Source organism: Ischnura elegans, chromosome 13 (assembly GCF_921293095.1).
Source record: "Ischnura elegans chromosome 13, ioIscEleg1.1, whole genome shotgun sequence".
Taxonomy (NCBI): domain Eukaryota; kingdom Metazoa; phylum Arthropoda; class Insecta; order Odonata; family Coenagrionidae; genus Ischnura; species Ischnura elegans.
This window is the reverse complement of record NC_060258.1, coordinates 7,198,232-7,224,690: the sequence shown is the minus strand read 5'-3', so window position 1 is coordinate 7,224,690 and position 26,459 is coordinate 7,198,232. Positions and strand designations below refer to the sequence as shown.

General features: G+C 38.3%; 2 protein-coding genes and 2 long non-coding RNA genes across 20 annotated transcripts; 2 read left to right on the top strand and 2 right to left on the bottom strand.

The window, feature by feature from the left end:
* The first annotated feature begins 1,323 nt into the window (after window positions 1–1,323).
* Window positions 1,324–5,840, top strand: LOC124170208. 17 transcript variants are annotated; one of them, XR_006867368.1, is made up of 8 exons: window positions 1,324–1,661; window positions 2,064–2,127; window positions 2,208–2,335; window positions 2,575–2,792; window positions 3,058–3,258; window positions 3,345–3,774; window positions 4,029–4,225; window positions 4,365–5,840. It is a non-coding gene; the product is annotated as an uncharacterized LOC124170208 (long non-coding RNA). The 17 variants fall into 17 exon arrangements; XR_006867362.1 differs by having other exon boundaries at window positions 1,324–1,763; window positions 2,069–2,127; XR_006867359.1 differs by having other exon boundaries at window positions 1,324–1,763.
* Window positions 5,841–9,209: 3,369 nt separating this feature from the next.
* Window positions 9,210–10,247, bottom strand: LOC124170209. The gene is made up of 2 exons (XR_006867371.1): window positions 10,034–10,247; window positions 9,210–9,415 (listed from the first exon to the last, which is right to left on the bottom strand). It is a non-coding gene; the product is annotated as an uncharacterized LOC124170209 (long non-coding RNA).
* A 168-nt stretch (window positions 10,248–10,415) lies between these two features.
* LOC124170425 lies at window positions 10,416–11,594 on the bottom strand. Its single transcript, XM_046549146.1, has 3 exons — window positions 11,314–11,594; window positions 10,639–11,005; window positions 10,416–10,528 (listed from the first exon to the last, which is right to left on the bottom strand). The coding sequence occupies exons 1-3, from the start codon at window positions 11,443–11,445 to the stop codon at window positions 10,416–10,418; spliced, it is 612 nt and encodes a 203-aa protein (XP_046405102.1). The 5' UTR covers window positions 11,446–11,594.
* A 459-nt stretch (window positions 11,595–12,053) lies between these two features.
* LOC124170424 lies at window positions 12,054–18,779 on the top strand. The gene is made up of 4 exons (XM_046549145.1): window positions 12,054–12,418; window positions 12,524–12,631; window positions 12,764–14,916; window positions 18,626–18,779. The coding sequence occupies exons 1-4, from the start codon at window positions 12,188–12,190 to the stop codon at window positions 18,777–18,779; spliced, it is 2,646 nt and encodes an 881-aa protein (XP_046405101.1). The 5' UTR covers window positions 12,054–12,187.
* Window positions 18,780–26,459: the final 7,680 nt, after the last annotated feature.

Sequence of the window (26,459 nt, the reverse complement as noted above, 5' to 3'; positions counted from 1 at the left end):
TTGTCATTAAGGTATTCTTTACTTGACTGTTCCAGATGGGTTTCTTAGGATATGTAAAGGGCAGAGCAGAGGCGAACTTGGACAACAGGAAATCTCTTCCCTCTGTCTATCCGAACAACATATGGATACTCTGAAGAGAGCCATGCCTTCCAGAGGCTCAACTCAAGGCTTTGAACTGATGTATGGATGTTAACCCAGAAGTACAAAAGCATGAGGCATTCTTCTTAATCCAGGCACAGCAGAGGCTGGATTTAATGGCAAGAATGCATACCTGATCTGCCTGCATACAACTAAGCGCCAAGAGGTGTGAAACCCATGGTGTCCACCTATGTATTTCACTGTTAAAGTGTTTTACTTCGCAAATCTCACCTCAGGAATAGAGAAGCAACGAATGAAATAGCTATTGAAGGAAATAAAGTGGCCTGAATTTGAACTTTTTTACCCAAATCACTAAAAAAATGTGAAACAACCATTGGTAAATGTTGCTGACAAAATTTCGATTGATTGTGATAAATAAATATAAATCTCTCCTTTGTTTCTGCTCATGCAAAAGAATCTTAATTACCTTAAATTGCTTGTACCTGTGTTGCAATACTTATATGTATGTCAACTACTTAATATTACTGGATAACTTCTACCAAAGTAACTCTCAGTAAGTATTACCACAGACATTTCAAGGTATAAAGTCAGGAATTTTATTAATTTGTAAAATCACATTTAAATTAGATTGTCGATGTCATCATTTCATGGCCTTCGATTGTGAAAGTGTATATTCTCTTTACTGGCACCTCAGTGGGCCATCAAATCAGTTTCCTTAAAACGTTAATTTTTGTACAATCTGCATATACTGGAATACCTTTACTTATACATTGCAGTCACACTTCTCCTAACTTTGGAAGAGAATACACGCATTTCATGTGCAACATTGCTTTCATTTGTAATATAAATTTTGGTGGTGAATAAGCAACTTGATTTTATTCTTTTTTTTTCGGAGTTTCACAATCAAAGACCTAGGCTGCTTGTACATTATTCTTAAAAAAAACATCAGAATTACTCTTCAGTGGAACAAGCACTTAATAGTCCCAGCCAGCACACTCGCCGACGTTTATGTAAACGTCCAAGACAACGAAGCGGCAACAGTTTATCCTTTGACGTTGCGCCGTGGATGATATCAACATGACGGCAACGCGTTGCCGTGAAGTTGCTCAGTTTGGACGGCTGCTTCATATCCTATTTTATGTGAATGCATTCGCTCTAATTAACGATCTGCTAGAAATAAAAGGTTTCACGACTTACGCAATTAACTTTGCATAATGTGTTTTATGGGATAAGTGGTATTTATTCGACTATTTTGTGGATTTATAAATTAATATGTCTCCAAGTCACTCGGTGGCGATGGAAAAAGATTGAGATAATATAATAAGCGTCTCTCAAGGTTGACGATTCTCTGGATATTTATTATCGGCGAAGTGAAATTACTAAAATACCATTGATAATTAAAGGCTGTACCATTACGATTTCCTCCTTCGCATGAAATTTTACGCTCGATCATATCGTCTGCTCACGACAGCGAGGCCATGCGAAACCATCGTGCGCGCAATGCGAAATGCACTTTGGGAAGAACCCGTTATCCGCCGTTGCCGGTAGCCATAGTAACTTTGGTACATAGCTTTGTTGATATGTGAATTCATGCTTTGTGTTCGTCGTGATGCTTTTCTCCTTTTTGAATGGTCGAGGGACGGTTTTCGTTCACCAAACCTTTAGTAAATAGATTTTTTCAAGAACTTTAATTTTACTTAAATTGTTCATTTACTTCATCCGTCAAACTTAGCGTGGTTTCAGCTTCTCCATTTTCACTTTTCATTTCATTTCACCTTCATATCCGATTATCATGTCCACCCGTCGTACTCTGACCTTATTGTATTCCTAATTTTCACTGACGTGAATTTTCGTTTGTAATTTTCACTAACTTAAGTTTTCGCGAGTGATTTTAACTCTTGTTAAATCGTGTTCTTAGTGAGAAAAAGTGTTCAGTGGTTACAAGTTTTTTTGGATTTGGCTAGGGCAGTGCAAGTTAGAAGCCTCTTCGAGGGTTCAACCACCGTATTCCGCCAGGATTCGTGAAAGGTAAGTCTAGACTCTGTTTACCGTCGTTCATTATGAAATTCATTAACAGTACACTTAAGTTTTCATTACCATTGAGTTAGTTCTGTTGTGTTTCTATAGTATGGATCGATGTATGTCTGGTGGGTGCTCATACTGCGAGTTTGTGGGTGCACGATGGAACGCTTAAGTTTTTCATTCAATGGAGTGCAACGTTCAGTACTGCACGTTGGTGAGAACTCACCCCCTACCAAACACTCTTGAAATATTGAGTTGAGCAGTAAAATTTAGCATAATCGCAGAGATATTTCCTCAATTACTGGAGTGTGCAATCATTTAATGCATCACTATTAACTAGTCTTCATATACAATAATTAACTTTACTTTCAATGGAATTTTATGATCTCATGTTTTTAAGTAACTGAAGAGTGAACGCCTCATAGTCATGATTTTTTTTCCTCTTTTTTTCAGGATGCCTTGGCAAGTGTTAATATTTCTTCCACATAAAAAAATTTACTGGCCTCACAGTGCAGGCTTTTGCATAGTCATGGGTAAAATTGGATGGAGATAAGATTATTGAATATTACCCTAGGCTATAACTGGTCTTCAGTGTCACAGGTCATAAAATGGCTCTCGACTCAGTGAGGAATGGGATATCTTGGGCGTGAAGTTCTGCATGCCTCCATTTGGTGAGTTTGCAACAATATTTGTGAGCATTTGTTTTGATTAAAGGGAGGGTTAACATCTTTGACTTGCAAGGGCAGGGTGCCTTTTAAATGTATTCAAAGGGGTTGTTTCATGGTGTGTGTGTGTGAGAGCACAGACTTGGTTGTACATTTTAAACTAGTTCTCTAAGCCAAGTATTAAATATTTTTATTTTAGTTAATTTTGACATTGACTTCATGCTTTGAAATGTGTGGCTAATGGTGGCATTTTATAATAATCATCTTCCAGAGACTGTAGTGGCAGCTGTCGCTATTGAACAGAGATGGCTACTTGTGAAGACGGAGAACAGACATGGAGGCATTTTAGTCACTGAAATCAAAAAATACTGGGAAAGGAAAAGGACAAAAAAGAATTGAAAGTATCCTGATGTAAGTAATTCTTCATCTATGGAGACTGATGATGACAGAATACTGAAACCACCATCACCTGGTAAATGTTTGCATATAAGAATTTGCTTTTTTGAGTGCTTTATCATGTGCAAATGTAAGTGTAAAGCTTATCTATTCTGTTTTCAGTTGCATGAGTGCCTCCTAAGAAGGAAAGGTTGCACTTAAAGATTCCTCAAACAATGTTGGAGTGAAGGAGCCTTAAACTTTTCTATAGAATTGGAGTGTTATTTCTGAAGAATCAGTGAAGTCCAATTGTTAGCACTTGGTGCACCCAATGAGGTCAGAGGTATCGGGGAAGATTTCTCAGGATTTGCACCAGGTAAGGTCCTCCATTTCTCCTTCCAATGTTTCCGCAAGCAACTCACCAATCGTCTCCAGGGATTCTGGAATCCAAGGTTGGATTCCTAAATCGTTTGGTTCTTGAATCCCTGAAGACGATGGGTAAGTTGCTTGTCGAAACGTTTGAATGAGATCTGGAGGACCTTATCCAGTGCAAATCATGAGAAATCTTCACTGCTATTGTTTGCTGGGAAAGAACCTGAAAGAGGAGTATTTGGTTGGTATTTCATTTACATTGTCAACTGTTTGACTTCATAGCCTCCTAAGTGTTAATATGCTCATGGTACTTTGTATAGATTATCACTTTGAGTCTTAAACTTAAGTTATGGTACCATCATCACCTCCTTGTTGATATTTAATTTTATGATAACTCTGGGATGTACTTAGAAATTAAAAATGCTGTGCCACTATGTTCAATGGTTCTCAGCAATTACCATAGATAATTAATTATCTGGTCATCTCATTTTTCAGATTTTATTTCATGAAGGAAAGATCTTCGAACATCATGTTTAAGAGCAGTCAGAACAATCAAATGAGGACTGGGCTTAACAAAAGTCAAAAACAAGTGTTCTACCCTAACATAGAATGAGTTAGCTGTGTATTTCTGTTTGAAGGGACACTCAGAAAACAAGAAGTGCATTTTAGCTCCATTATAAATGTCTCATTTGGTAAGTATTTTTTAATCATTGGTGCTTTCGATTTACTCTTCCCTTATCTTGGAATACAGTTGAAAGAAAAGAGCTTTTCAGCATATGTTCATATTTCATATTCAGCATAATATCTAATCCAATTATCATTACCTTGCAGGGAGTGTAAAAGCCAAAATAAGCCTGATTTGATACTATCAGTGTGAAAAGAAGCATCAGGGAATGATCCCAGGCCTCAAAATACAGAGCAGAGAAAGGGAATAAGAAACGAGAAAGTGTTCTGAAAGGCAACTCAAAGGGGATCTCGAAGAAACATGATTCTTTCAATTTGCCTATCTCAGAACCTGTCAGTGTGGAAAGGCAGTTTTGTTTGTAGTCTCATAACATGATTGTGGGATAAGGTGAGGTCAGCGACTGATCACTGTTACGACAGACACAGCTATGTCATTAATGCTCCTTGATTTTTGCCTGACAAGGGAGAAGGAATGTTTCTTCACCTTCTTAAATGTCCTATTTTTTATGATTTTTCAAAATGCCAAATGCTGCTAGGAATAGGTCCAAGTTTGGTTGAATAGCCTTTCGTATAGCTGAAATAAATTAATTTTACTTCATTTCTTTCCTGTGAACCTAGCTCAAATGCTATAGAATGCCCTACCCTTAAACAGCTCCATGGAGTGGTGAAGCTTACGTCTTATTCCATATATGGAGGCATAAAATGCTGCAGGAACGCTAGGGTGTGTTAGCTTGTGGTGATCAGCTTCCTTATTGTCATAGAACACAGCAATTTAATAATAGGGCATTCATAATAGGGCATCGTGCTTGCTATGGCAGTGAACAACTGAATGTGTACATTGTATGAAGAAAACTTCTTTAAAAATAACATTTCCTAATTACCACATGCTAATGTTCCCTGTCACCACAACCTTGAATGTGTATGTCCTTGTATGAAATGGCTGTGTTCCATGGTAATTAAGTAGTTGACCACTAAAATGAGAGGCCACATTAAATAGTGCACACTGGTGTTGCTATTGCATTTCATGCCTCCGTGTTCGGAATAAGACTTCAATATGTTATGTCAAATATAACTTTACAAAACAATCCCCTGCCTGTTAGGATCTGCTGCAACAGAAAATTTGAAAGTAAATTAAATCTAGACTCCAAAAAATTGAATGCAAGTTTCTGTTAAGACCTCAACCCTTACTATGTAATTAATGATGTAAAACTATAATTTGTTTATTCTCCTATTTTGATATTGGAGTCATGTGTGAGATTGATATTTTTCGTACTGTTCCTCGTGGGGGATCTATTGTGCTTGAGGCTTTAACATAAATATTGCTGTAATTCTATAATTTCCACTTGAAAATGATCATGCTATCTTTTGGTTAGCATTATATTTTGCTTTGTATTGATGGAGACCTATTTCTTTCCATTTTCGGTTATGAACTACCCTGTAGCTCATTGTTTTTTCCAACTGTCATTTCCCCAGGTGGGGCTGCTCTGATTACAAAATCAGTTGCTCTGTGGTGTGTTAGGTGCTTTTGATATCATTGCTGTTGTGACCTCTTAATACCGTTTGCTTGAATATCTAATGGATTTTAATGTTTGCAGCGAAAATAAAAGTTTATTTTCAAAATTCTGTCAATGATTGATTTCTCTATTAAACCCAGACCTATCAATTATTATTTGAATTTATTGGAATACCCCGCCATGGTAGCAGTATCAACGTGGTATCAATAAATCCCGCTAGGTAGCGCCACAGTCGCGATGCTGCCCAGTTAGTTCTCGAAAGTGCCGGTAGGTGTCCCTTGTGTCTGTGACGTCACCGAAAAGAAACTGTTGCTTTATCGTTGGCGACATTTAACGGCATTTTTGCCCCTTCGTTGCTGCGTCGTTGCCGTCATGTTTATAGCAACGTATTCAGCCGTTTCTTTATCGTTGATGGAAAGTTGCCGTAATTTAAGGGGCAACGTCCTGTTCTGTGCTGGCTGGGGTAGCTGTTTAGGAAAGCATTCCCTGCGGAGAGGGGATTTGAGAATACCTCCGCAGTATCCCTGCTTGTCGTAAGAGGCGACTAAAAGGGTTGGAATCGCAATAACTATGAAAGTTTTGGTTCCTTAGTAATAAAAATTGGAAATAATAATTTATTCCATCCTGGAGGCATTACAGGAATGCAATTTTTAGGTCAGATTAAAACTAAAAGAAGTTATCCTCCATACTGTAAAAAAACTTTGACAACAGGAATCACCTTAGCTGGGATTTAAATGCAGACATTGTTGGAGTGGTTTTAGATGCACTTGAAGGGCATTGCACAATTTCATACACAACTCTGGGACCTTCCTAGAAGATACTTCACAATTTTGTTGAAGATATGGATCAGTTACCTTTCTGGTATTATTTTCATGGTAGCACATGCTTTTCACAAACAAAGAATAAATTTTCCCTTTAAAGTCCCATGTGCATAAAGGCTGCTATTCTGGATAAGCGTTGCAAAAAATAGCATATGCTATTCTGCGGGTCATTATTGCAACGACCCCGTATTCAGAATGAAGCGTAGTAATAATTTTGTTCGGAATACCCAGGTAAAAATTTTTTCAACCGGTTTCGGTAGCCAACCTGCTTTTTGGAACATCCAACCGGGTTCAGTAGCTAAACCGAAAATCTACTGTAATCAACCGGGTTCGGTAGATCAACCGAAAATCTACTGTAATCAACCGGGTTCGATAGCTCAACCGAACATCTACTGTAATCAGGTTCGGTGGCTGATGGACCACCTGCTGTTAACAATTTGCTTTGGTAGCTAAATCAAACACCCACAGTTATTACACAGGTTAAGTAGCCAACTTTACTCGCACAGTATCGGTTGCCATTTAATAACCCACCTGTTATTCTTCCCCAGTTTCACTTTTCCACACAATACCTACTATACTGAATACCAACTTGGTTAATGAACTGGTAGCCAAGGGAAACACACAATTAGTATTGTTCAATAGAGCCACTTTTTGATTCAAATATCATAATATGAATTAAAACTAGATACACCTGAACAGCTAGTGTAAAGAAATGAGCTGAATACCTGATTCAAATAAGTATATGATAGGACAACTAAATAATTTTCATAGCAATGACAAAATTAAGACCCCCAAAACTATCTACGTATAAGTATAATATAACAGTAACAAATACATGTGGAAGAATTAGAAACTCAATTTTAAGTATACATATTGAACATCATATCATAGATAGGAACACAAGGAATTAGACATATAAATTCAAACAGATTTATTTTCAAGAATGAAATATAAGCATTTTTTCCATAATTACTAATATTTTATCCACACCCAAGCAGCATGCAATATCAGATTATGTATGAGTGTGTATTTGTATACATACATATAAATACATACAATGGATTAAAATTATAAAAAAGCATAAAAATAAATACAAACTGATGATAGCAAGAGACAATATGCAGTAGAATAAAAGGACATGATGTTATGAACAAAAGTAAGATACATGTATGTTATTTCTTAAATGAATTTAAGAAATAACATACATGTATTCAAGTCTACATAATATAAATGCTACTTGGGTATTCTTACGAATTTTGGACTAATTACACAAGTCTGCGACATAAACATTGTGTCAAATTTATTTAGTGATTTTTATAATGTTTTCAACGCTGATTTTGGGAAAAATAGTGAAAAAGTTCCATCACGCACAGTTATTTCACAAATTGCTGATATAGTTTTAGGTTTATTCCGATATTTTTAGACATATATCAGCACTCCAGTGAGTTTGAATTTCGGTTTTTAGGATCTCCAGCAACTGTTCTTCAGCCGTTTTTATATTAGATGCACGTAAAATAAAGAGTGATTAATAAGATTATACTTTTTATTGATTCTTCAAAAAGAAGCCTTGAAGCAGTACTTCTACTCAATGGCAATAGGTATGCTTCTACACCAGTTGGACACTCGGCTCACTTAAAAGAATGTTGAGAAAACTTTGAAGTGGTTTTAAGCAAACTCTGCTATTCAGACCACAAATGGACACTGGTGATTTAAAAGTGATTTCAATGCTGCTTGGTCAACAAAGTGGCTACACAAAGTTCCCATGCCTTCTCTGTGAATGGGAGACTTTCTCAATGAATGACGGTAGAGACAGAAAGCAACAATACATAAAGGTTACAGGTAGGGGTTAAAAATGTTGAGAGGAAAGCCTTGAGGCTCCCGAAAAGGTGTTACTTCCACCACTTCACATTAAGTTGGGGCTGATGAAACAATTTGTTAAGGCAATGCCAAAAGAAGGGAAGTGCTTCAGATACCTTTGTGTACAGTTTCTTGGTTTATCCGAGGAAAGGGAAGGCATCTTTGTCGGACCAGACATTAGAACACTAATGACCGATCCCAACTTTGTGGCCAAAATGGAAAAAAAAGGCAGCATCAAAATCTTTTAAAATATTTGTTACTGGTGTCCTGGGAAACAAAAGAGATCCAAACTACAAGACTACCATCGCAGACATGCTCAATAACTTTAAGAAGCTTGGCTGTAACATGAGCATTAAAGTTCGTTTTCTCAATTCACATCTTGACTACTTCCCTGCAAACCTTGGTGATGTAAGTGAAGAGCAGGGTGAAAGATTCCATCAAGACATCAAAGAAATGGAAAGAAGATATCAAGAAAGATGGAACGTCAACATGACAGCGAACTACTGCTGGATGATAAAAAGAGATGATCCTGAACGAGTCCATAGCTGGACAAGCAGTAAAAGAAGCTTCTACAGAAAGCGAAAGCGTTATTATAAGGACATACGACCTTAATTAAAGAGGAAAGGAAGTGTACTCGAAATGTAGTTTAGAACATGAATTATATATAAACTAAAACTTTATATCGGTGGAAAAAATGTGAAAAATTTCTTACATTTTGTTACCATAGGCAAACATACTCCGTACTTTGTGAGAAAACCTGACATGATAGGGCAAAATGGTTTGCATTTTTGAAATCAGCGCTGGAAAGTACATAAAAATCAGTCATCAAATTTCAAACAATTTTCAAAAACATTTTACTGCAGACCTGTGTTATTGGTCAAATTCTTCTTCTCCTTCCTGTTTAAATACATAATCTTATCTGATATGTAGGATTTTATTTTCTTGGCTCTATTATTAATTTCCTCTTCCTCCACTCCTCTCTCACCAAGCCAATCTTTGAATTTTCCTGTAAAAATGGGATTGCTCATGAACATTTTGATTCACAATGAATACTGAAACATAGGTGGAGCTCATGATAAAATTAATGGTTTAGAGAATGACTTAATAATTTTAATGCAACCACTTAAGTCACTGTGCAATATCGTCAGGTACAAATACGGTAAATGTCTATTTCACATAGGTGACATACATGAAGTCTCCTCCTGTCCCATTCCTTTCACTTAACCTGCCATCACCATCCATCCTCCCATCCCACCTAGCAACATGGCTGGACCATATACACACCGTACCAATTGTCCTGGCTTTCCTCTATCCAGGATATTCTCCTGCCCCTCCTGCCTTCCACCTGCAGTGACTTAGTGTGTACATAGTATATTTCCCGTATTCGTACCTGATGATGTCACTCAGCAAAGAAACTGGTCAGATTTAAGTAACCTAGGCAAACTTAACAAAGTTTTCCATTCCAATAGCTTAGGAGCATTAGGCTTAGACATCAGTACTAAAGGAGATTACACAAGTTCTAATCATACTTGACTTAATTAGCTCATAAAATATTGAAAAATTCTCAAGCTGGACACAGTTACTCAAAAAATCTGCACTAAATGATCATCTTCAGCAATCTTACCTTTTATAGCACTTAGCTTCTCTGGAGTCAGAGGTGGTTTGCTCACTGCACCCTGACTTTTGAGTCTGTTACAGGGGATTCCATCGAGGCTTCGACCCTTCAAATGCTCGGTCCCCCAAACAACCACAGCCAGATCTTTAATAAATAGAGAATCTTTGGTGTTTTTGGAAATAACATCCCATTTCTCTTGCTGTATTCGGACATTCTTGCCCAAGAGGACCTTAAGGTGAAAAAATAAGCATAAGTTATTTGCTTTAGATTTCCTTCAGGTTCAACAGGAGAGAGTAGGTGATGAGCTCATAAACACAAAAATATTTCAGGGTTACAATTTCATACAGAAAAAAAATCAGGCTTTGGCCAGGAATTCTAGGACTAGTGTTTACTATTTGGTGAAGCCACTTACATAACCATCCTCTGCAATCAAATCCTCTTCTGTGGTTATATCTGGCATCTCTTGGCTGGTTTTTTCCTTGTCCAGGACTTCCATTGTAGTACCTGCAAGAGGATGCGCTTAATCAAATAGTGAACTAGGTTCTTGTAATAGTGACATATACTTCTCTAATCTTCCGTGATTTCCCACCATTTAGACACTGTGGAGGGTGTACCTGATTTAAAATGTTGAATAACTTCTTCTTGGAGTTGAAAATTAAGCCTCTTGAGGATTTTGTTCTCCTCCTCCAATACCTCTACCTTCCCCTTAAACAATTTCAACTCCTCCGCATCTTTCTTGTTTTCCTCTTCTCTCTTCTTCAGTTCCAGGAAGTTTTTTTTCAATCTGTGGTATTTAGCTTCACTATCAAGCAGAAGCTTTTTCGGGACTACTTCATCTTCACTGTCAGAGTCTGAGCTGCAGTCTGTAAAACTCTTTCTGGAGAGCATCAATGGTGATTGCAGCAGCTCTCTCTTCCTTTCGGCAAGGATGGCCTTGCATTTCTCTTCCCCTGCTGCTGCTGTTTTCATCTTCTTTTCAGCCTAATGATATACGAACATGATACATCACATTTTGACCTTGGCGAAAACGTCATGGAGGTGTATTCTCACAATCAAACAAAGGCCAGTGAAATACAAATAACTTAAAACTGCTACAAAATAACCAGCAAAGATTGTAAGATTAGTTGCCATGGTAAAAAAAAAGTGAGCTAATGGTTTTGAATTGCCCCACTTCAGCTCGCTGAATCAATGGCGACATCTTTCTCCAATGCTATACCGTTAATAACTCAGGGTACATAGTTTAACATAGAAAATAATGGGGACATTAACGTGCATGCTACAATTCTCACCTGCGCCATGCGGTTCCCTCTCTTCTTTTTAGCCAGTGGCTCATCTTCGGAATCACTCTCGTGATCACTAAAATTCCTTATTTTCGCCACCGGAACCCTATTACAAGCGATTGTATTCTTAAGCTCCTCCATTGTATCTATAATATAAAAAATATTTAACGCTCAACTTCATGGAATAGACTATTAGTATTGAAACATTGTAATACATAGGAATTTATTTCTTGGCGCGTACAGTTGATTTGTTGCGCTGAGAATGAACCAAGGATGCTGTTTATGGCACATTACAGGGAGAACTCGTAACTTCACAAAGAGAGCACAACGCAACACATTACACTTACCTGCCATTAGAAGGATTTGCGATTTATAATAACTCTCCTTCACTTCGCCGGTTTGTCCCTTCGTCACCCTCTCTTCCTCATTCGCACTCCAGAAAGTCATATAAACTTTGTGCTTGCTGAAGTCTTGCGCGGAAATCGGACGGAAATTAAGAATTTTTGAGACATGAACAATTGCTCGTACATCGTCCTTAACATACTTCACGTATGCGAACATTTTTCCAATGGCCAGACAACAGCAATTATCAAAAGAACAACACCGATCTCGGCGATCTCACCAACGTGGTCGACCGTTAGCGTCCAGCGGGTTGTCAACTGTTTAAAAAAAGAATGTGGGAATTCGTAGCAACAATGGCGCCCATGCATGCAATGAGCATCTCGCATTCATAAATGTTTCAGCTTTGCTTCTCTCTTCAGTGTTCAGTTTGTGGTGGCCACATCTCTACCGTCGGCGAGGTTGACAGGGCAAATACCCTTAAAATCTGTAATCGCGAGGGTTTAGTAGATACTTTCAAGACACGTTTTCCATATACGTGAAAATGTCCGAGGACCGTGAGAGGAAACGTTATAAGTCATACCTAGAGCCCAATTTACAGGACCTCGACAATGCCACTATTCCTCGCAATACACTGTGGCGAAAAACCAAAGGCAGCGATGATTTTGGTGGGAGTAGAGCTGGAGTATCAGCGGAATTGCCGAGGAGATATAATAAAGTATCAACAGTTGTTGAGGAGGAAACTTTATCTATTTGCGATCGTGACGACATGAACGTAAGTATAAGATAAGTTAATGGTACAGTTACGGATAAGATTAACAGATCCGATAGAGAATAGTTACATATTTCTCTTCGTTTACTTTCGAATTATTTGCCGCAGGAGGTCGGTCAAGACGACGCAGAGTTAAACAGCAATTCTAAAGCCAGTGGTACCCATACAGACGAGGGTGTTAACTTTTCCGATTTGGAGTTTGCTGGTCCATTACTTGTAAGTACTACTTCTTCGCAGGTATCTACAAGATAAAATGAAGCCATTTTATGTGATGTCAGTGCTCGCAATAGTTTTATTGTAATAATGTTTTTTTTTGTTGCCAATCTCATTGATGTTATGCCCTTCTAGGAGACAGTGTATGACTCTGCTGATGACCAGAGTGTGAGTGATACATGCATCGATAATAGTGCTGAGGAAGATGATTTCTTCAGTGAATGTTCAGATTCCATATCCGAAAATGAGGACTGTGATGCTAGCAATGTGGGATCCAAATCTGGTGACTTCTTCAATGAAAACAGCTTCTGGAAGTCAAGTGAAAAGTATTGTTCTGTTGTTTCCCCTGGAGAGATGCTTTTGATGGCAATCACATTTGCTGTGCGATATTCACTACCATATGTTGCCCTTGTTGATTTATTACTCTTGGTAAACACAATTTTTGGGAAGGCAGTAGTTCCAGGTACTAAGTTTTTGTTTGAGAAAGCCTGTTCTTCTTGCATGGATGGTATGATTCAACACTATTTTTGTAAATTTTGCTTTACTTCAATGGGAGAAACCATTAAATTCGAGGATGGTTATGTACAATGTCCCCATTGTGAGAGGAGGCACCCTAAAGATCAAACAGACTTCTTTGTAACCCTTCCTGTGGAGCAGCAGCTGAGAATACTCCTTGAGACTCAAGAGAATTCTGACTGTAGGGTGGACAGATTCCATAAAGAAAATCCAGATGCTATCGAAGACATATTTGATGGTTTTCTATACCAGAAATTATCTGAACCTGGACAATTTTTGAACAATAGAAATAATTACTCTTACATCATGAATACTGATGGTTGTCCCATTTTTAAAAGCTCCAAATGCTCGATCTGGCCTATTTACATCCAGGTCAATGAAATTCCACCAGTAGAAAGAAATAAAAACATAATTTTGTGTGGTATTTGGGTTGGAACTAGTCATCCTAAAATGGACCTTTTCCTAGAACAGTTTGTAAATATAGGGAAGAAGTTATTTAATGAGGGGGTAGCTTGGACAAGAAATTCGAAATCTGTATGCAGTAGATTCATATGTACTTGTTGCTGTGTGGATTCTGTCGCCAGACCCATGATTCAGGGAACAACCCAGTTCAATGGCTACTATGGGTGCAGTTGGTGCCTTCACAAAGGATATTTGGTGGATGGGCAAGTGAAATACCCTATAGTCGAGGAGAAGATAAAAGAGAGAACAGATAGGCAAATGGAGAGACACATGGAGCAGGCGGTGGAGATGAAGTGCAAAGTGAAAGGTGTGAAACAACCGTCGCCTCTGTTAAACCTGCCACTTTTTAGAATTGTCCGAGGCTTTGTCCCTGACTACATGCACATGTTGTGCCTTGGTGTTGTGCGCCAGTTCTCGCTTCTGTGGTGTGAAGATGTAGGCAAGTCGTACTACATTGGAAGTCCAGCTACTCTGGAGGTAATTAATGACAGGTTGTCCCTTATTAAGCCTCCAAGAGGTATACCTAGAATCCCCAGGTCTCTAAAAGAGAGAATGTTTTGGAAAGCAAATGAATGGAAGCATTGGCTTTTATTTTATAGCTTACCATGCCTGCAAGACATTCTGCCAAAGAAGTACGTGAAGCATTGGGCTTTGTTGGCTGAAGGAGTGTATATCCTTCTAAGTGACTTAATAATGCCTGAGGAACTAAATAAAGCCCATATGCTGCTCACAGAATTTGTTTTCCAGGTGCAGATTCTGTATGGTGAAGCAAAAATGACTTACAATGTGCATCAGCTGCTACATTTGGCTCCAAGTGTCCGAGATTGGGGTCCATTATGGGCTCATTCAGGGTTTGGGTTTGAAAATGCAAATGGAAAACTTGTTAAGTTTATTAAGAGCCCAAAAGGAGTGGCTTCTCAAATAACCAAACGTTTCCTGCTTCAGCAAGGTGTAAGGGTGTGGAAAGGAGCAGAGAATGTTAGTGAAGGGGTCTCAGGTTTTCACAAGAAACTTTTGGGTTACCCTTTAATGAAAAAGTCCTTACCAGGGAGAGGGTTTCAGTTATTAGGTTGTGAGAGAGACTTCACTGGGGAGGACCCGGAAGAGAGAAATGCCTTGGGTGGCCTGATGAATACAGGCAAAATGAAGCAATACCGAAAGGCTGTGATGGGAGGGCGTGTTTTTGAGAGTGAGGAGGCTGCACGTTCTAAGCGGCGAAATGATTGTGTAGTCATTTTGAAGGATGGCAGAATAGCCAAGATTAGAAATATTTTGTACGATGGGGAAACCTGCGTGGCTCTCATGAACGTGTACGTCAATACAAGAAAGGCAGAGGGTTTTCCACAATACATGCTACAATGTTTTGCTGAGTGTTGCCTCGTAGGGATACCAATGGAGGAGATTGATGGAAAATGTGTATCAATAGAAATAAATTCTTCTATATTTATTGGTAAATTACCGAACAACATTGAAAATGAATAAAAATACAACACGTTCATTTCACTCGCATTTTTCATTTTACCATTAATGAATACACATCACCATTTTTTCAGTTCCCTGTTCCATATCTGGTTATTTAAAAATTCTCTGGAAGAGGAATCTCTCAACTGAAATGTTGTGCTATAACTGGATAGAAAAATGTAATGTTTCATTTAACTTTTTCCTGACTTTTGATATGCAGTCCTACTGGAAGGCTTGGATTGGAATGCGAGTACAATAATTTCACTTCTGTTTAACACATTCTGGTTAACTAATCTACTCCTTTAATTAGCATTTTCATTCCTATTGCCCAATAATGATGGCAAGAGTGGAAATGGAAGATCCCCAGTGAACGATACCCTCAAAACCTCTGATTTTGAGAATTCTATATCTTAACTTTCCAATGACTTATGCTACTTCCATAGATGAAAATACACGAGATTGCTGCTGGTAATTATTTTCAAGATTGCTTGGTAATAATTTCCGTACATCAACGAAGATAAGAAGACCATTGCAATGTCTGATACAGAAAGAATTTGAACTTCAGATGGCTACTGAACTGTGTTCGGTAGAGACTCGTAAGGATGGAATAATGTTCAGTAGAGTACAGTTGGTTTCAGTAGGAATCCGGTTAAGTTCAGTAGGTTACAGTTGGATACAGTAGAAATAGCCTACTGAACCCGGTAGAAAATTTTAGCTGGGTAGCAGCATGCTATTTCTTGCGCGAGCTATTTGGAAGCTCCGCCCCTTCCCGTATGAAAAACTTTCTGAACAGTTTGCGCAACCAATGAGGGAGAAGATATTTTATATATTTTTCTCTATTTTATGGAATATTGACTTGCAATTACAAATAATTGCTTCATTTGCATTTAAAAATTATATTAAACCGTGGATTTATATAATACGCTTTGAAAATCTCGTTTAGGAAATCAGCTGATTGTTGTTGTTTTGATAATATCACAATGGCTTCAGACAGGTGGGTTAGGTCATAATTTTACTGTTATAATGATGATTTATCGGGCATAAATATTGAATCATTTACCTATATCCGATCGGTCCTTTATCGTGAGATATATGTTATGCGAAATAATCATTGAAACCTAAATATGTTTGATTTTCTTCGTAATTGTCTTAGGCTTCGAAGTCTGTCTGTTCGTTGCATGTCAAAATAAATATGTACCAACTTTTATTGCTTTGATCGTGACGATATAGCTTTACTGTATGAACTAGAAGCTTTCGTTTCTAATACTAGCTTTATATTATATGACTCCCTAATTTCAATTCATTCTCTGTTTAGGAAATGAAGTAGGTGGCAACGTCACCGCTGTGCTTTCATGTAATATGATGGAATAGTATCAATATTTCAGCTGCAGATTTGGAAAAAGCAGAGGGATGTGATGGTGAATTTGAGGATGGATGGAACAACTGTGAAAAAGTGAATCGTGTGGAAAGTGCTGTTGTGTCACTTATTATTGTTTTCGTATCAGCTGATTTTAATATGCTCACTGAAATTTTTGATAGACCCTGAACTGTGCCGATATACTGAAACTTAATTGTGTGAATAACTTACTTGCCTATAGAGGAAACAATTTGTATTGAATTCCACATGATATATATTGCATTAATGATGTACATGGATATTCCATTAAACGTTTGTGGCGAATCATATTTGTTCGGAAACTTTATTGGTGTTCGGAGAAATCCTTTGTTTTCAAGCAAGTAATTCAAGTCGACTGCACCTAGAGCTGTTATAATTTAGTAAATTTTAAGTTTTAATTGTAGTAGGTAGCGAATAGTGGGGAAAATAATTTCGACTCGTTGCATGTATTTGTATATACTGTCCAATTGAGGAAATGAACGGCTGATCAAAGTATATGGTAATATATGGTTTTCATTGAAAGCTACAACTATTATGATATTTGGCGAGTTAGTGTGTTAACACAAGCTTAAAATTTTTCAAGAATCGACCTCATAGCCTATATACATTGAGGATATTTTTAGTAGCAAGTCAAGTGATGAAATAAAATTATGAGTTGTAAATATGAATAAAACACGGAAAATTTGGGCTAATCGTAGTAATTCTTTGCATTAATTGTTATTGTTTTCGTACTGTCGATGAAGCAAGCTTGTGCTTCATACATTAAGCTCGAATGTTAATTTCTAACCAATTCACTTAATTAGTTAAATATTCATCACTTATGCTACTATTATTTGATTAAAATAAAGCCGATATCATTTTATTTTTGGCTATTATTCCATTTTTCAATACTTGATTATGTTACTTTAGCCTCAGAAAAACAATTCGACATCGCAATGCGCACGTTTTCAGGGTTGCAATACCGAATAGCTCGGCCTCGAAGACCGCGTAATATTATAGCAAGCCTACCGGTTGCAATTCGCCGTTCAGAATAGTGAATTGCTACGGGCCTATGCTATTCTGAGAATTACGTCTTCCGGTGTAGTAAAAACACGAATTGCAACCGTTCTGAATACCAAATAGCATAGGCGTTGCAATACGCTATATTAGAGCAACATCGGTTGCAATAACGGAGAATAGCATAATGCTATTCCATCCAGAATAGCAGCCAAAATGTAAATACATGGTACAGTAAGCAATTCTAACTTTTAAAAAAGAGGTCGCCTATGGCTCCTGAACTTATCATAATCCATAGATCTTAATGTCTGCTTTTGAATTTTAACAGTAAGAAAATTTGAAACGGATCATAGACAAGAAAACAGGAAATACAAAAAAAAACAGTCAACTATTCAACTCACTGCTAACACATGCAGTGTAGAACTGAATTACAATATGAAGAGATAGATAGTATATACTTGGGTAAGCCACGCCCTCACATTTCCTAAGCACGCCACATTTTTTGTGCTGGCTCATGAGGAAGGAAATAAAATTAAAATTTTACCCCTACATGTTGCATTTTGTCATGGCATGAATGTACAATCTTTTAGTCAAAATTATTTGCTAAAGTTGAGTGTTCCTGTATGTCTTTCGCATGAATTAATTGGCTTACACATCAACATTGCCATCCTGATATCCAACCACAAAAGTTAAGAAATGTCTGCAATTTCAATCCATTTTTATTCAATTACAGAAGTCTTTCGGCAAGTTAAATAAAAACAGATTGCTCTTAGTACCTTCTAGGTGCCTGATAGCAGTAGGTTGGTCTGCTTTATGAGCTGAAGGTGTGGGCAATTGCAGAACCTGAACATCTTGGTATCACATGGGAAAGCTCAAGGTGATAGCATTTTTTACATTATAAAATTAAATATCATCTCTCTCGAGGAAATAAAACCAAGAATCAAAGATGAATATCTATATCGTAACAGTTATTTTAAATTTTTGTTGCTATCGCCTAGATCTGAGAAAAATCACTTTTCCTGTCCCACACTTCACTGTCTTTGTTGCAGTGCAGTTCATTCGCAATGCAGCATTTTTAAGCCTTGTCAATGCCATCACTGATTCAGAATTCTTCGTGGGTAGTAGTAAGATATTATAGTGATGAAGGTGAATATTCTTGGTTCAAGTGGAGTGCTGATGGTGGTTGAACTTTGTGGAGGGAATATGCATTACCAAGGCACTTTGCAAGCATTGCGTGACACAAAAGAGTTAAATGATTGGATCCAGTGCTTTGAAGATGGGTCTTCTATGCTGTGTGGTGGATGCTGTAGCAACTGTTGATCTACTACTACAGCTTAGTGGCACAACAACAGAATATACCATGTAATGGTTGAATTTTTAATTACATAGCTATTAGGTTTACACTGCTTCTCCTACCCTCCTATAGGAACATCAGTTTTTTACACTGCTCTAACCTGTGACAAAACATTTTGGTATTCAGTATCCCACTTTGTGAAAAAATTTGACATTGGATTGCAAATAAGCAAACATGATGAGAGCACAATAGACTGAGTTCTGATTGTGGCAAGTTCTTGGCCATTCTCATTAGGGAAGCATTCCCTGGGAATGGGGGACTAGAAAGTCCAACAAGTATCCCTGCTTGTCGTAGAAGGCGACTAAAAGGGCGACGGTGCAACAAAGAGATGGCCAGCTCGATGCCTTTCTCTGAGGCATCCTTTTACAGTTGGTTCCTGTGGTTGATTATAAATGCTCTCGTATGGATGTGCATCTGTGGCACACGTGGCAATAAACCCAGTCATTATTTCTGTACAAGTTGTCGAAGTGCGTATCGTTACCATAAAAACCCTTCCCTTAGGAATATCTCTGGATTACAAAATTTTCTAGAATGAGCATGTTACAAACATAAGCAGCAAAGTCAGTTCTTCATATTACTTACTAAAGCAGCTCAGTTCCACCGTGGATAGAAAAACTTTGCTAAAACTATATTATAGCGACTTCTACTCTCGTGAACGTACTTATACAAAATGTCATAGCGATATAGATCATAATTTTGTATGAACAAATTTTGCCAAAAGGGGGCCGAGAGAAATAGGCATAGCATTTGTTTTGCCACAAATCTTTTCCCGCTGCAGGCACTTACATTAAATCCTTGGGGTTCACCAAAATAGAAATGGGTTGATCTAATTACTGCTACAGACTTTACAATGAAGCAGGCATTAAGTTACACTGAAACCCTTCCATCCATAGGCCTACCCAGCGAGGGGTAAGGGAGCAGATGCCCCCTACCCCAGAAGAAAAAATTGCTTAAGTCTAAGCAAAATCAGAACTGCATTGAAACAAAAACATTCAACAAATTTTCTTTAACCCCACTTAAAATGATATGCATTACGATAAGATCATAAAATTAACTATTTTTTTGAGGAAATAATCTCAAACTAATGCCACAACTTTGTCCCCCCCATACAAAATGGCTTGCCTCCTTTTTATGATCCGGGGTATGCCCTTGCTCCCATCAAAAAATTATCCGAAACAATTACAGGGTCATTGGTAAGTCATTTAACCAACATTTTCATTTAAATGAAAAGAGATCCATTCACGAGAAATTTTAAAAATTTATATTTACAGAAATATACATTAAATCAAATTATACCTCAAAGTAATCATACATTATACATCAAATACAAATCAGAAAATCAAACATACATCAAATACATTAAAGTAAACATTATATGTACACAAAAATTACGTCTGCCTTCCGCTACCCAAGTACTCTCTGAGCAACTCGTTTCTTTCCTTCTGGATTTTGTTGCTCTCCTTTAATTGCTCGGCAATTGCATTGAGCGCCTCCAATCTATTTGGAAACAACAGAAAAAAGTTCGGTCATTATCTTGAGGTGTTTACCAACCAGCTACATTTATGGACTACATTCTATGCCCTTGAATGATAACTTATTACAGGAAGACAAGTGATTACATAAATGAGGTCAGTGTCTGTAATAATTAGTAGGTACCTTTTCCTCTCCAACTCATTCACATTCCTCCGTTCCGCCAGGCGCTTCCACCTGCTGAGCAGGGCTAGAGGAGTACTGAGCAGGGGACCGTGACCCCCCAACACCGCCGACGATGTACTGGCATCAGCCACACTTTCTTCCACCCTAACCCCGGTGCCCACCATCTCCGGTATATTCACCGTCTCGTCATTAGTCAGTATGTCAGTCATTAGGTAATAATATGGCCAGTTAACAGTGTTACGGCCAGTGGAATTCTTTTTCTGTTTCACCTTAAGAAAGGTCCTCTTTAGGTTTCTAAATTTCCGGTCCAATAAGTCATGCGTTATGGTGGTCATACCGGAGCGGCTAAACACCAGGGCAATCTCCTTCCATAAATCTGTCTTTTTGACTTTGGGGTCACGGAACCTACCTAGCCTCTCCCGGTACTCCTCCAGCATCATTAGAATTTTTTGACCATCCCACTCCTCAGCATCTGTAAGTCAAGGATAATGAATCAGAAAAGACATAACCACATGAAAGCCAATTGCAGGGGGATGAACAATACCGCCTGCTACTCCTTTGCAAGGATATCATCACAATATTTTTAGCAGGCCCTCTAGCATTCGTGAATTGTGTTTGAAAGTTTTAGCCAAGATTAAACAGTTTATTTTGTAAGTAAACTTTAAAGCCTTCAGCTCACGCTTACTGACTCACAACCCACACCTTAAGAGGATTTATAACTTCAAAATCATACTGAAAATGCAATGTGGTTTCAAACCATTCTTACGGGCAGCAAGTGCTAACTAGGCTTTTACAAGCCAAATGAAGGAGTTATTACATATGGTCAAGGGTTTTTCAATCTAAACCCAGGCCTTAAGCAAGCCCTTTTTAGCCAGGGGCAAAGATACTGGAGACAAGTAGTAATCATGAATGGAGCTGGTGACCTTTGATCCACCAAAGTCTTTACGGTAGTCAGATGCAATTAATTTGATATCAACTTTTGGCAAGGTCATTGAAGGCACATTGTTAGACAGAAACATAAACGCAAGACGATGACACAGAGTGGCGTGGGGATGTATCGAAGGCCGAAAACACATGGAAAAATTATATATAGATATAATTTTTTGTTCTAATGTCATTTTTTACCCTTTATAATCACAGTAGCTTACAAACCTTGTAAGTCCGCCTCTGCCTCCACCGGATGCGTCTCCAATGACCCTAAGTAGTTGCTCAAAATGTTCGCCGCATGCTCAGGGTCTGGGGAAAGTGGTAGAACACAGTTAATTACATAGACTGAAAGAGTCACGTTCGTAATGACCACCTTTCTAGAATAAAGTGAATTTTATTTAAGATTTCACTTTTTCCAGGCGTATGATGGCGGTGAATTCTAGTTGGGTTTCCATCCGGGTGAGCTCCATCTCCCTCGCTGCCGACGTTTCGATAGAATCCTTTTCTATCGTCATCAGGGCCGATGATGCCAGTAGGAAAGTGCCAGGTTTATATATCCTCGGTCGTTATGTTGGGTCGTTCTGATTGGCGGAGAAAGAGTGCGCTTTTCCCGCCACTTTCAAAATCGGGCTCCATGCCTTACTTTTGAAACCCTCGTCTCTGTTGAAGTTTTTCTTGGAGAGTCGTATTTCAATTGCCTCCTTGGTGAGGCGATCCCAGTAGCCGCTGGAGTGGCAGAGCATTTTGGTGTTTTCCCAGCGAATCGCGTGGTCGAGATTGATGGCATGCTCCGCAACCGCCGATTTCGATGGTTGGCACAGCCGGAGATGACGCTTATGCTCTTTGATTCGGGTCTCGATCGTTCTTCCCGTTTCACCGATACTCACTCACTCACCACACTCGCATGGTATGCTGTAGACACCAGGCAATTTCAGTCCTGCAGGGTCTTTGGCACGGACTAAGACTTGTCTTAGTTTTTTGTGAGGCAGATGCACTGTCCGTATGTTGTGTTTATGAAGAATGCGCTAAATCTTGCCGGATACCGTAGAGACGTACGGCAGGCATGCGTTGGCCACCGGTTTCCGCTCTTCTTCATGTGTCATCCTTTTTCCTTCAAAGGCCCTTTTCTGGGCCATGGAGATTTCTTTCGAGCTATAACCACTTCCACGGAATGTCTTCTTCAGATGTCCGAGTTCTGCCGGAAGGCTTTGTTGGTCGGAAATGACTTTGGCTCTATGTAATAAAGATGAAAGAACCGCTGATCGTTGTGCTGGATGGTGGTGACTTCTTGCGTTTAAGTATAAGTCGGTGTGAGTCGACTTTCTATAAACCTTATGGCTCAAACTCCCATCTTCTTTCCTTTGCACCAATATGTCAAGGAATGGCAATCTTCCTTCTTTCTCCGATTCCATGGTGAATTGGATGCTCGGATGTCGGCTGTTCATGTGTTCCAAAAAAAGCTTCAGGGTGTCAACCCCATGTGGCCAGATGGCAAAGGTATCGTCCACGTAGCGATAAAAGTATTTTGGCCGGAGGGGAGCCGAGTTGAGCGCATGCTCCTCAAAATCTTACATGAAGAAATTGGCAATTCGCGATTCCAGCCAAGGGAGACACCACCTGGCGGAGAACGCTCGAAACAGAGGAACGATGGTCATGACGCGGTAGTGCTATGAGGAATAGTGTATATGAGACCTTTACACTGTTTTATTGACTAGTTAGGAGGTGATACCTACTTTTTGGTTTCAAAGCAATTATTACCGTTACTTGAGGTTAAATATTCTGTAATTCTGCGACCCTGTAATAACTGCAGCACAAGTGGAATTGTTTCAAAGCGAAGCGACGGCTGTTGTTCCCGCACGTAGGTAGGAGCAGAAAGCTCTTGCTTAGGACGATTTTAATGGAGATACGTTGGTTTTACATGTTATAGCTATTAATGTAGTGTTATTTCAATTGAAAATCGTTCATGTGTCAGGTTACGCAGAAAAAAGTAGGAAATATAGCATATATCCAATGCATCAAAGTATCCGATATCCGTGATCGCTGTTTTCGAAATTTTCAATATAACACACAATATTTACATCGCCATTATTATGAGCGGGATGGTATTTGCCCGTGTTAGTCTGATAAATGTGTTTTTTTCTTCTGTGCGCGATGTGCTATTGAACAATTTACCTAAAGTTGCTGAGTATAGTAACTCAAGATTGACGTTAAGTTTCAATTGCAAGGAGGATGTATCTACTGTACCATTGAACGAACGATTTTTAACAGCGTCTCACGATGTAAATTAGTAATAAATGCATTATAATAAACATTGCTAGCTTATTTTGATCGATTCCAGAGTCATACATAGTCACAGAACATACTGCTTTCAGACAAGAAATGGACGACTTTCACCTATTCAAGGCAATGCCGAGTTTCATTTCGACTTTGAAATGTAATAGTGGGCAAAGAAACTTAGTCCCCAAATTCCTTTCCCCGTAGACAATTACAATAACTCATTCAACGGATTATTATTTAACTGTGATACCCAATTTAAATTCAAAACCTAGCCAATTTCATGTGATGCTCTGTCGAATAACCATAAACTGGTGTTAATAAGATTGCTATAAGTAATATTGTTTCTATAGAATATTACAAAGATAATATTGCAATTCCTTTCTGTGGTAGCCGAACGATTAAAACTAATATTATTAAGTTAAGTACAACATATCATACTATGACATAATTCATGTAAAAATATCAGGTAATTCAGTTTCCTTCTAACCATCAGCGGTTGGATATCCAAAATATGGATTGTTTTTCTGTATGGGGTATGTTTAGTATTGAATCCATCATAGTAGTTTAAAATTTGCTTTGTACCTTTCAGTTGTAATAATTTACACTTTATAATAAGGATACCATATAACTCTGTTAAATTCGAGAATAGGGCATACTAGTTCTGAATACAATACTTTGAGCAAATGAATGTGTTTTTGTTAGTCAAAGCAGACGACTTATAGAACCTAACATACATACGAGCCTTTTGCAAATTATTAATTACAACCACTGGTATATTTTCATCTGAGGAATTATTAAAAAATTATTAAATATAGCTAAATTAGTAGTAGTAGACAAAATTTATCTGAAACCTTGCTGTTCAGTAACTCGTATGTACATACTTCAACTTGGGGATAAAGAATAAAGATTTATCGTCTTCATGATTTTACCAAAAACAGGGAATCGACAGTAAAGATCCTTAAGTCGTCCTTAAATTTCTAAATCATACCAAACAATTTCATTTCCCAATGGTAAATCACATCTAATAACTATTTAGTTCATTTCTTATCCGGAAATATGATAATAATATAGGTGAACACAGCAATCCACATCACTGAAGCAGACGGCTGTGGCATCCAAATACAACACGAAAACTGCCTGAAATGGATTATGGTTCCAATTATTGAAGCGGCAGATTGTGTATGAAATACTATTAAGTTCTTTTGTGGTGTATTCCATAGAAATGGTTAGGAAGTAACGCGATACGAGTCGGATAGAGTCGAGAATCAAACCTGACTCGTAATGATTAGGTACATTATAAACACCTTTAGTTACATCTTCAAGCAGTTTTCTTCAGTTCTAGATCTCCTTACGGACGAAAGAAGCCGAGAAATACACCGTACGAAGGTTTTAAAAGAATATTTCTATCTTATTAACTCTTGATATTATGGTTTATGTTCTCTCCGTATGCCAAAGCTTTATGATTGTTTTGATTTTACCATCACTCTGGCGGCCATATTGGAAATTGACGTCACTGACAGCAGCGCCGCCATCGGTCATTTGAGTCTCGAATGGCCGGAGAAAGTGGAGATCCCATGGCCACGCCGTCCTTCTGTTCATAGTAACAGTTGTCGAAGGTGAAGTAAGTCGAAGTAAGCGCGTGGTGAAAGAGCTTCACTGTGTTGGCGTCGAATTTCTTTTGGTGCAACTTGCCGTAGCGTATGACTAATACGGCTGGCCGACCCGATGCCTCTCCTGGCACCATTTGGCAATCGCGCCGCTCACCTACTAGGTGAGCGCTGATCATACCCGAGAGTACGCTCACAAACATGGCGGCCGCTCACTAGTGATCGGGTGGTGAGCGGTCGCATCCAGGGGGAGAGCGGTGGTTCGCTCACCTTCCGCTCAGTGAGCGGAGCTCCCCCTGGATGCACCCATTGGCTGTTAGGTCACGTGGTGTAGAAGATGGCCGCCAGTTGTTTTGGCGCAAGTTTCAAAATACGATTTTTAATAAGTTATAAGTACGTTATATAATGGGAAAAAATTGTAACTCAAATTTTTAATTCGCAAAATATGTATTTACCGCAGTTACTACATTCTTTTACAGAACCTAATTTCTCTGGAGCAGGTGCACCTGCTTCTTATAGGTGCGAGGTGTACCTTCACGAAGGCACCTGGGGGACTTTTCAGATATTTTCCTCTTTAAAAAATGCTTTAAATTTAATGGGTTCCTGAAATGATGCATTACGTTCACCTTATTACCATTTTATACACGGTGTTCTGAATTGAGATCCATTTGCATTTGAGGGGGTAAATAGATACTTAAGTATATTATTTTATGCTTCCATAGCACAAATAAAGTGTGTAAGCGCTACTAGCTGGAAGATATTAAATTTTTCTTAAAATCAGCTCATTAACTGCACCCCTTCCCTTCAGGAATGCAATGCAATTTTTTTAAAGATGTAGGTATGATAGTATGTAACATGAAAGTGTAGATGTTTGGTGAGTGAAGGAGATCTAAGGAAAAGTAGTGCCATGGGTGGAAGTTGCGGGCAAAAAGTTTTGCCTGAAATTGGTAAATACATTGGAATTAGAATAAACCATTGCAAATTATTTTATTGACTGCTAACTACTTTGAAAAACCCTATTTGATATTTCAACTTTCATTGCTTATGCAATCATTTAGAAGTAATATTTATTTTTGCCTCGCATATTCATTTTTTACTATCTTACCAAGCTTGCTTAAATGCTTAAAGTTTGTATCATAAATTGAGAGGAAATCAGAAGTACTTCTGATATTAGTCTCA

Coding starts and splice junctions, on each gene's coding strand:
- LOC124170424 (XM_046549145.1), top strand. CDS start 12,188: ATGTCCGAGGACCGTGAGAGGAAACGTTATAAGTCATACCTAGAGCCC. Junction 12,419..12,523: donor GCGATCGTGACGACATGAAC/GTAAGTATAAGA, acceptor TATTTGCCGCAG/GAGGTCGGTCAAGACGACGC. Junction 14,917..18,625: donor TGCGTGGCTCTCATGAACGT/GTACGTCAATAC, acceptor TCTTGGTTCAAG/TGGAGTGCTGATGGTGGTTG.
- LOC124170425 (XM_046549146.1), bottom strand. CDS start 11,445: ATGGAGGAGCTTAAGAATACAATCGCTTGTAATAGGGTTCCGGTGGCG. Junction 11,006..11,313: donor GAGGGAACCGCATGGCGCAG/GTGAGAATTGTA, acceptor GTATATCATTAG/GCTGAAAAGAAGATGAAAAC. Junction 10,529..10,638: donor TATTCAACATTTTAAATCAG/GTACACCCTCCA, acceptor ATCCTCTTGCAG/GTACTACAATGGAAGTCCTG.